The sequence below is a fragment of the Porites lutea genome, chromosome 4 (genome assembly GCF_958299795.1).
Source record: "Porites lutea chromosome 4, jaPorLute2.1, whole genome shotgun sequence".
In the NCBI taxonomy this organism is placed as follows: domain Eukaryota; kingdom Metazoa; phylum Cnidaria; class Anthozoa; order Scleractinia; family Poritidae; genus Porites; species Porites lutea.
The window spans coordinates 42,389,435-42,399,822 of record NC_133204.1 but is presented as its reverse complement, the minus strand read 5'-3'; the positions used below and the strand labels follow the sequence as shown (position 1 = coordinate 42,399,822).

Below are 10,388 nucleotides of genomic sequence, written 5' to 3'. Positions count from 1 at the left end.
CGGACAGGTGGAGACTCAGGGCCAGTGGTATCTGTTAAAAATAATAATCAGTTAAAAAGTGTGCAATGCAACGAATATAAACAGATGGACGCCTCTAATATAAAGAAACGCTCATGTTTGTGATTGGCTGAAGAAATACCGTAGTAAGACAAACTCCTAAGTCGTGAACGTGACCTTGCTGTGATAGGTCGATTAATGTTCGTTTGGCCTCTGATGAATTCGTTTCACCGCCAGGTGCTTGGCCTGTTTTAAAGAGCGACTTATAAGCATTATCGTAAGTATCACAGGCAGGTACCCTTTGGTTAAAAAAAACCATTCGGGTAAATGTGAGATACCTAAAAGTATATAAGCAAAAACTTTAAAGCTAACGGGAACTTTTCTAGCAACTTAATGTTGCGGAATTATACGCCCTAAAATAGAGTGCTAAATAATTATTCTGATTAATAACTTGCCGCAGAGATTGCAAGTCTTCGCACATTGGCTCTTTGAGTTGTCAAATTTGCTTGGGTCATAGCAATATCCTTTTTGTTCATATTTTGGACAGTCCTTGTCGTCGTCAAAGCAATCTACAAAGTAAAAGATAAGTCTTTTTTTTTTCATTAAAATGTTTTCAATATGATAGATGAACGCGAAAATAATTATGAATGTACACCGCGAACTAATGAACATGAATTAAGATAAATTCACTATTTTCACCGCGACCACAATGTACCTTGTTCACCCTCAAAACTTTTACACAACCATTGTTCAGTTCCAATTTCTCCTGGCTATTACAGCCGTCGCAAGAGAATTCGAAGACAGTGGTTAATATGCAAACTTTTGGCGGGTAAACAAGCTGCATTATGGTCTCGGTAAAAATGGTGAATGCTTAAGTTGAATGATCCGTACTATATCTTTCTCTATTAATCATAACCATAAAAGAATTCTCAAATCTGATTGGCTATCAACTGTCCTGATTTCATCACTAATAGGACAGTGTAATAGGACAGTACGCGTCATGCCTTGTAATAAAATAAATAAATAAATGAATAAATAAATAATGATTTGGAGGTAGCACATCCACAAAGTGGTTCTTCGTCTACCTGATTCCTGGTCGAATTGGAATTTGGAAATGTATGTTTTTGTGGAGAGGGGAAAACCGGAGTAGCCGGAGAAAAACCTCTCGGAGCAAAGGATAGAACTAAAAACAAACTCAACCCACATCTGGCGTCGACGCCGGGATTTGAACCTGGGCCACATTGATGGGAGACGAGCGCTCTCACCACTGCGCCAGCGACCCTTGCTACCAATTGCCTTGTAATTGGACAGTACGTGCCATCGCTCGCGCACACTTCATTAAAATGGCTTTTTTTTAACTGCTGGGAAAAAAACTCTCAGAAATTCTTGTGTTTCAAATTAAAAAAGCTTAAAATATCACAAATTTTGTTATAGTTTGATTAATTGGTAAGAGAATCGGATTAAACAAATCGGACTCCACTAAGTCCTATTACCATTATTAGGCTGATTTAGCAACTCAACGGGAACGTCAGTTGACGACGGCGTACGCAAATCAATTAACTGACTTGACCAATGGCAGAGCGACAAATTTTGGGCACCGGAAGTCGCGTAAAGTCCTTTACGAGCGCTTTTCCGTCGTCAAATCACGTCCCCGTTCTGTTGCTAAAGCAGCCTGTTAATTACATTACAGTAGAACCTCGAAGGATATAATATAGGGCCAAGGAACTGGCAAAATGTGTTCGCTATAACGAGATTTCGTTAACGAGGTTCTTTTTCCATACATTTTGCTATCAGTGGGTAAAGAAAATCATTCGTTATATCGAGAACTTAGTTATATCCATAGCCTGCGAACGGCAGACTTTTCTCCTCGCCCATCGCCGCTGGGGACGTTTCACGAGGAGGAACGTCTGCGACTCAGCGACAGAAATTCCATACCGATGACGTAAAATCTGTCTGGAATCTGGTCAGAAGCACTGATTGGTCGACGGAGCAGTTTCATTGTTTTAGCTATTGTTTACGAATGACAGACAAAAGACAAAAGGCCGCAAAGGTCAAATGTAAACGCGATGAATCTCTAACAAAACAGCCAATGTTTGTGGAATATAGTCTTCTCTCGAAGAAGCATTTGAGTTTTGCTGGAGCTCATTCGAAGATGAACACAACACTTTACCAAAATCGACCAGAAGAAACGTAAAATTAAACAAATTTGCATTTGGAACCCCATGACTACCTCCTCGCGAAACGTCCCTCAGCGGCGATGAGCGAGGAGAAACGTCTGCCGTTCGCAGGCTATTATATCCACTATATAGGTTCGTTATATCGAGGTTTCACTGTATTATACAATTTTCCTTAAAATCAAAAGAAAAAAGAGGGAAAGCTAGTCAGTGTAAGGAAAGGATAAAAGAAGAGAAAGACAGCTAAATCAATAATCCAGCCTGAACTATGACACTTGATGACGTCTGACTATAGCTGAAAAAGAAAGCTGGGGAAACCTGGCGTTTTATTTTGCTTGCTCAGATGTCTTTGTTTCTTTTCTTCATACCGCTTTTTGCCACCCCCGTCCCCTTTTTTCACAAGCGTTCCCAAAAAGCTAAAAAAAAAGCTAAATTATTTTAAGCTTTCCAAAACATTAAATGACAGAGATTGCCAAAGACGAATTGAAAAATGGACGTTAAAAATTCGATGCATTCATCGTCGTATTTAATTCAACTTTATCTTCACATGATATCGAGCTTTCTTCTCAGAAAACTATAAAACAATGGAGTTCAGGAGGAGTGGGAAATAGAACAGTTCATTATTTTGGTGATATGTTTGTGTTCGAAACCTTTGAATGACGCCACTATGTGTATGTCATTCACTAGTGGCTATTATCTTTTAAGTCCCACCAATCAGTCAGCAAGTGTCACTGAATGATTTTCTCTTTCTTGTTTTCGTCTTTTAATTTCCTCAACTAAACAGACGCAACCCTAAGGGATGCGTTTGTGGTTCAAAATACTGGCGTTCAAGTCCTGAACACCATATGAAAGTGTTTTATTATTATTTTAACAATTTATTACATCAGACACAAAAAATATAAATAAATAAAAGAAAATAAATAGTGCCTAGTGCAAAAAAAATGTAATATACATAATCAATCAAAGTACATCTATAAAAGCCGCGTAAAAAGCAGAGTAGCATTATTGACTAACTAATTACATTCAACATAGACTGGAAAAAATCGATAGAAACTGAAGGAATTAGCTGCAGGTGTCAGGAGTAAGAGAGCTAGTTTTTCAATAATTTTAAGATTGAAGTAAGTGAGAAAAAAGTATTTAAAGAATATTTACGAGGACGTCCCACTTTTTTGGTAGATCAAGGGTTGCTTTGGATTCTATTTCACAAAAAAAGTTAGTTGTTTTAAAAACCCACTAGATTGGTTCCGATGTCCTGTTTTTACAAATCCAGATATAGTATCTGGCTAAAATAGTGTTACCAAAATGTACAAAAGCTTACCCACTACACGAGACGACGAGCTTTATCGCCACTTTCGTATATTCTCCAATTCTTCCACCCCCCACCCCCGGGTATATTTTTCGTGTCCTAGTCACTAGGGTTTTGACTAACGAGATATGACTGCAGAAAAAAAAGAAGGTCTGAAGAAGGTTTGAACAGAGTGAAAACAAATTTCATACCAACATTAGTGTAAGTTGCGTGGAATCCTTTCTCGTTTCTTGTACGATCGGTGACGAATTCGACCCAGAGAAATCGCCCAGAAGATTGGATGAACGGGGGCTTGTTACCGCCACAAAATTTTCCCAAACTGGGAGATTTTTCATTATTGCCATCTCGTATTCTAACGTAGTCACAAGTGCAAAAGAAGGGGATAAGACAAGTTTCCAGGTGAAATCTGTGGAAACTGAGCTGCACTCTGTGTCCTTGGGGGGCTGAAATAATCCACCTGCAGGTCTGTCTGGGTGGGTAAACATCCGGAAACATTGGGCTGGAAATATTTCCTGACAGACCAGTTAGAACAACGCCATCTTTGCTGCACTTATCACTGACTTTTCCAGCCGACAACTGACCAAAGACTAAAATAAATGTGATGTTTAGTTTTAAGTTTTCTAGTAATGTCAACTTTCTTTTCTTTGTTACTATAATGTTAACGATAATGTTGATTTAACTAAATGTTCTTTCCTAATGAAATGATAAAATCAAAAAGTAGCAATAAAATTAGACTTCTTGAAGACGTCTCTTTAATTTCCGGTTTTCTTCATACTTGGAGGAGGAGACGTTTTCAAAGATGTGAAATGATAAGAATTGTTGGCCTACGACGTTTTTTCTTTTTTCTATTCCAAATGTGACTATTACGAAATGTTCCTGAGATGGTTCAAAAAAGACTGACATTATCATTACATGGTCGCCGGTAATCAAGTTTTTTTCGGTAGCTCAACCAATTGTCCCGTTTTGAACCCGATAAAAGATCTTGGGTGGAAGAGAAAATACATGGGCATGGGCTTAGCAAGATTTAGAGGTTTCAGAAAGTACTAAAATTTACGTCTACTCACCCCAAGTAACGACAAAAAATGACAGAAGACCTTTCAATATATACACACGAAACATTTCCAGGTTTCTAACGCTGACAACGTTGGGAAGAGGGTAAGATTACTTACTCTACAATTCACAAGTATTATCATCAGAAATACTTATTTCAAGTGAATCAGCTGTTCAGGCAGCTTTGTTTAATAGAGGTTTAGAGGTGCAAAAAAAGGTTTAAACAATTCACTGTTTAAACACAGGAATTGTCCAAAGTAAACAGACTGGATGCTAAATGGATGAAACCTTTATATCAAGAGTTTTGCCATGAGGCAACAAATGTCCTTTTTTTTAGCTTCTTTTGTATCAGGTTTTGCCTGAATAAACAGATCTCCTTGGCAAGAAATCCCCGGTTTTTGTTTCAAACAAATATTCCCGATGAAATTCCTTACAATGTTTCACTTCTTATCGATTTTTCTTTGTTCTTCTTTGAAGAGTGCCAAGAGTGCCAGACTCCGTTCGCGCCTCCACATACTTCAAACTGTAGGTATTCTTTGAGGAGTATCTCCCGGTTAACAGCAAATAACAATAATTCTTATATAGCTGGAAATCTCTGAGCGGGAACATTGTGCAAAGTCTATGACGCCAGAGGGAAACGGTGCCTTGTGTCCAGCGAATGTTGACTGACTATCGCCCTTTATACGTACAGCGAGGTTTAATGAATTTCCAGCTTCAAAGTTTCCAGCTATATAAAAAAAATAACTTTAATACTGGTCCGTCGACAAGCAGCTAATTTTGTTTCCCTCAAATCTCAATGTTTCAATTGGGAAGCAAAATTAACTGTTTCCCCCAGGACCAGTTATTAGGCGTCACCCCCCCCCTCCCCCTCCCTTCCTTCACCCCTATAGAACCAGGGTTTAAGAGAAGGAAATCAAGTAAGTCATCAACAAAATTGACTATTGGAAATCAGATAAGTTTAAATGCCGCCACTTAGACGAGTGGGGGATCTGTCACTGACCACTTAGCCTTCTGTTCAACTCTCGAAATTGTTGAGTCACTTGATGTACGCTTAATTGCAATAATGTTGCCACAGAAAAATGCTAAAAGGAAAAAGAAAACAGGAAAACTAACTGGGCCTACTAATAAACCACAAAAGGCTCTGTTCAATAATTTGCAGCGAGGGCGGTTTTTTTTTCGAGCCATTAAAAAAATTACAAATGCGACAGCTGAACCTACAGTGCTTTAAACTCTGACTAGTAAGCCTAATTAATTACGCGCGTTTCCTTTTTATATTTTACACTTTTTAGCATTTTTCCATGACAATGTTATTGAAATTAGGTGTATCTCTACTACATGTTTTGTCGAAAATTGTAGTAGAGATACTCTGTTTATATGGAGCTAATTTGGTTGGTTAACAACTGTCCGATAACTAGTATGCTTTATTCTTCCCATTAATTTCTAGAAAAAGGCACAGGTAGAGAATATCGCAAAACGTTTGAAAAAACTGTTGAAGAATTTTGCTAGCGTTGATTTTATGTCAGGAATGGCAGTTCTTTTAAGGGGAAAGAAGATGGAGTCAGGAGATCATTATGGAAGACGCGCTGTGTCTAATTTTCCAACCCCTAGCTAAGATCCCATGCTATAGTAAAATGCGTTTTCATAAATTGCATTCAAGAGAGAAAATTCATCAACTAGTGATCGTGCGTTTTGTGTGCGTTTGCAATGCATAACACTGGTCTTAGATAAGATGTTCAAATCCGTTTATTCTTTCTTCATTTTTAAATTATTACAGTTCTTGTGCAGTTGTCTGCGGAGAAACAAAGACATGAATGAAAAAAGGTGAAGATAAAAGATCTTTATAATGTCAAGCCGGGTATTTTTGTCTGTCCGTTCCATATAAAAACGATTACTTCATTTAGTTATTGGCAATTTGTTGATCTATCCAATCACGAAACTCGCTGACACGAGCGAAAACGGTGTATTGTTTATTCTCTTGGATAAAATTGCAGTTTGAAGAGCCCCAACTAACAGCTCCTTCCAAGATAAACTTCCCAGATAGCGCGTCTTTACAAACAAATGGACCTCCACTATCACCATGACAACCACCCTGCAATCGAGTGGGGTTCAGCTCTCCTGCGCAGACCATTTGTTTAGTTATGTGTAGTTTTCCCGCCACCGGAGAGGCGAGGATCTTCGCTGAGCATTCCCTGTTGGATACGAGGGGCAGCTGGGTTTGTTGAAGTTTGTGGTAAGAGCCTCCTGGAAATTTAACTTTACCCCATCCTGGAGAGAAAGAGAGAATTGTTGGGCTCGATTAGTAAATTGTTTTGCCTCCATAATATTCGCAGAAGTTATTTTCCTTTGGTTAATATTAATCCTATTGTTTTGAGGCTTTATTCATACGTTTCTACTTCCTCTACCGTCCCTCAAATAGTTAAACTTTGGCTCATAAGCAAACATGGGTAGGAACGTTCCATTTTAATTAAACTTTCTTTGGATTCTTCCTCCTTTTCAAGATAAGTGAGGGCAGTTTTGGGTTCGGGACTTTAAATCAAAACTTTCCTCTCCATTGAGCTATATATTCTCAGTCAATTGCCAACCAGCAAAACATACTACTGTTAGATTGCTGCGTGCTCAACGTTTGAGTGGGCAAGATGAAGCGAGCCCTGTGTTCTGATTGGCAACCCAAGCGACACGCTCAGAATTTCCCGCGTTGGTCCCGCAAAAATAAATATCTTTTTGGCCATAGTAATAAATCCTTTATTGAACAAGCTTGTTTTGGCCAATATGGAAGAATATTAGCCTCGTTATTGTTTTGCGTTTTTATAGAACACGACATCCTCTCGATCCAGAAAAACGCTAAAAAGAATGTAGCCAATATCTAGCCATCCCTACGCTTGGTCAATAATCAATCAATCAATAATAACGAACATAAACACACATAAAAGGAAGAAATATTAACTTACCTGTAATATAACAGGTGCTATTTAAAGGTGCACTGATTCCACGCTGAGGAAGACAGATGGTGTTCACGTGACTGTTTAGCAACGCTGGGCGATCGAGCTTGATGAGAGCAATGTCGTTGTTGATAAGGTATGGACGATGGTACTGTGAATGCACAATGACTTTGGACGCGTTGCGGACCTGCTCTGTACCATCATAATAGAAGCGATGCCAGTCTCCCAAGCGAACTCGATAATCGCTGACTTGCACTTTTGGATCGATGCAATGCGCTGCTGTTAGGACCCAGTCTGGTTTAATGAGGGAGCCTCCGCAAGAGAACTTAGAGTCCCCAACGTACAGACCAACTTGCCAGGGCCATGATCCATGTTGCCCATCTACGCCCCCGATAACTCGGCCCTGAGTAACCACAGTTCTACCACACTCACCTAAAAAATTTAGCAGTTAAAAGTTCAAAAAGATGTTTTTCAATCAGTGACACAGGCGACTAGGAAGATAAATCCTAGTACTCCTGATAGGAGACCAACCTGTGGCCTCGTTTATCAAGGTTGCTAGTCCAGATTCTCTGCAACTAAGCTACAGAACACTTGTGGGAGCCAAGGCCATGTAACAAACATCACGGGTGGATCCAGGATTTTTCTTAAGAGGGGGTGCAGCACTGACTAAGGAATGACGTAACTGACTGGTGACGTAAAACAAATTTTAACAGCGAATAAGAAGAAGAAGGCTTTTGACTAGGCAATAACATAATGTGAACTGCTGAGAATACATATCAAATCACACAGCAGATTTTGTATAACTGTAAAGCGGGCTGCACAGTGTTAAGGCAATGCTGTAAACGTAATGTGTCGTGTTGGTCGTCATCTCAGGGGAGGGGGTGCGCACCCCTTTTCACCATTCCCCTAGATCCGCCTCTGAACATCCTGCATGTTGATTGGCCCGCATGTCGAAATGTGCTTACGCGTAACGATAAAAACGATATGGTGAATTTTGAGCCTAACGAATAGCTGATGAAGCGAAAGTTTTATAAACCTTAAGCATCTCTTTAAGGGGTAAATGTGTCCAAGTAACAATAGTGTATAGCCTTGCCGTCACTGCCCGACTACAACGCGAAACTTCCTATATTAGTTCAGGACGTTAACGCAAACAATATTATTTTTTTGAACCTGGATACAATCCTTTTAGCATTTTACTCAAGTCAACACGACCTTTCAGTAAAACTTTAATTTCTAAAGATTAAAATTAAACTGTAATAATATTCAAGATAAGGCATTTTCTTACCCAGGGCTAATCCTGGTTGCACTGGTATCGGAGGTGGCTCAGGTGCAGTGGCATCTAATACAAAACACCAAAATAAATTGAAACCGGGTGTATCACACATACAGGAGAGAAAAACGTGCAGCCTCCTTTCATCATTCTAGCTCTTACTCGTTTTATGGAACCTTTGTCTCAGAGGCTTTCTCCCTATAAGTTTGGTTCACTTTCTGCATCAATTCGAACCGACTAGACACGTTGGTCAGAAACATACATTACCAACGTAAAGAGAGAGCTAATCGAGGCGGGGACAACAAACAAAGCAGAAAGGAAAATTGAAATAACTCATTGCGGCCAGGGCTAATTGCAGAGAAAAAGGTGTAGTACGTGCTGATTGCATCTTAATTTCTTTTGAGTAGAAATAAGAATGAAACGGATTCGGCCTACTGAGTTATGATTAAACCATTCTCACAAACTGATAATGAAACATAACGGAAGGTGATTTAAAAACTATCCATCGTTAAGGTTTCTGAGCGTAACAACTGATGTTATTATGAGCAGGAATTTGCTGCCATGTTTTACTTTGGATTGACTTGAAATCAGGTAAAAATGAGTAAAATATGAGTCCTTACTGCATAGATTGCATGTTCTTTCACAGTATTTCTTCAACGGCTTGAAGTACTTGGGATTGTAACAGAGTCCCATAAGATCATATGGCTTGCAATCAAGAACATCCTTACAGCCTAAAAGCAATAATTAGTTTCAATTAATATCACGATTGAGAAAATATGGCCCACTCCTGTTCGGTCTCAGCCGACATCTGTTCCAACAACATAAAAAAGGGACAAGGAAGAAATAGGCAGGAAATTTGAAGAATGCCATATTCCTTTCGCTTATTTACAACACTTCTCTTTTTAGGACAGATGGTCTTCTAGGCCACTAGTGACTGGAGTACATTTTTATATTTATAGTACTCAGCGTATTAAAGCTATAGAATACCAGTATATGAAAGTGACTGGATAGTCCTGGTTTGACACAGCTGAGACTTGTTCGAAAGAGGCTTCAAGTTTTGAGACGTGCGTGAATCCTATACTGTTTATTCGAAAGAATATCGCCCCAAAAGTACCATACACCCCAAGACTACATGACAACAAAGAGAAACTAAGAAAACAGAGTACAAAAAGTATTATAAACAGTTTCAACAGAGTTCATGCAGGGAATTCAGACAAATTTAAAACAAAAAAAGAACTTGGTTAAACAGGAAAAGGATGTTGGTACCAGGAATCATTGATAAAACTGTTTAATTCTTCAGCACAGTGCTTTTAGCTTGGCAACATTGACAACTTGTAATGTGTACTTACCCCAAGCCACGATAAAAAGGGAGAACAAACCTACAAAGACGCGAAACATTATATTTCAGAGTTTTTAAAAACTTATGTTAGTAATCGCAAAAAAGAGGGCGAAATATTGGAAACCTTTCTTTTTATGCTCATCGTGAAACTCTCAGTTGAATCAGCTGTTTATACACTACGGTTTTTCACAGTTCTGAGGTCAGGGAACAAGCAAATATTTCTAGATATGTTTTTTGAAATTAAAGTGTGACTATTACTCCGCGTAAGCATTTAACACTAAAAAAGAAAACATTGTGGATTTGTCAAAAAAGG

At 38.9% G+C, this 10,388-nt stretch overlaps 2 protein-coding genes across 2 annotated transcripts in view; both read right to left on the bottom strand.

The window, feature by feature from the left end:
• The window catches only part of LOC140934696 (chymotrypsin-like protease CTRL-1), a 4,110-nt gene extending 2,114 nt beyond the window's left edge, over positions 1 to 1,996 (bottom strand). The window contains exons 1-3 of the mRNA XM_073384278.1: positions 1,933 to 1,996; positions 453 to 566; positions 1 to 31 (exon numbers count right to left, since the gene is read on the bottom strand). The exon at positions 1 to 31 is cut by the window's left edge and continues 23 nt beyond it. Coding sequence (XP_073240379.1) covers positions 1 to 31; positions 453 to 566; positions 1,933 to 1,996 — 209 coding nt within the window. The remainder of the gene's footprint in view (positions 32 to 452; positions 567 to 1,932) is intronic.
• A 4,387-nt stretch (positions 1,997 to 6,383) lies between these two features.
• On the bottom strand, positions 6,384 to 9,528 carry LOC140935755 (chymotrypsin-like elastase family member 1). Its single transcript, XM_073385320.1, has 4 exons — positions 9,357 to 9,528; positions 8,752 to 8,805; positions 7,476 to 7,898; positions 6,384 to 6,792 (listed from the first exon to the last, which is right to left on the bottom strand). The coding sequence occupies exons 1-4, from the start codon at positions 9,427 to 9,429 to the stop codon at positions 6,425 to 6,427; spliced, it is 918 nt and encodes a 305-aa protein (XP_073241421.1). The 5' UTR covers positions 9,430 to 9,528; the 3' UTR covers positions 6,384 to 6,424.
• Between the last annotated feature and the right edge of the window lie 860 nt (positions 9,529 to 10,388).

Excerpts from the sequence above, each read along its gene's own strand:
- LOC140935755 (XM_073385320.1), bottom strand. The coding sequence starts at position 9,429 with ATGGGACTCTGTTACAATCCCAAGTACTTCAAGCCGTTGAAGAAATAC. Across the intron at positions 7,899-8,751 it reads GCAACCAGGATTAGCCCTGG|GTGAGTGTGGTAGAACTGTG; the intron begins GTAAGAAAATGC and ends TAAATTTTTTAG. Across the intron at positions 6,793-7,475 it reads TAGCACCTGTTATATTACAG|GATGGGGTAAAGTTAAATTT; the intron begins GTAAGTTAATAT and ends CTTTCTCTCCAG.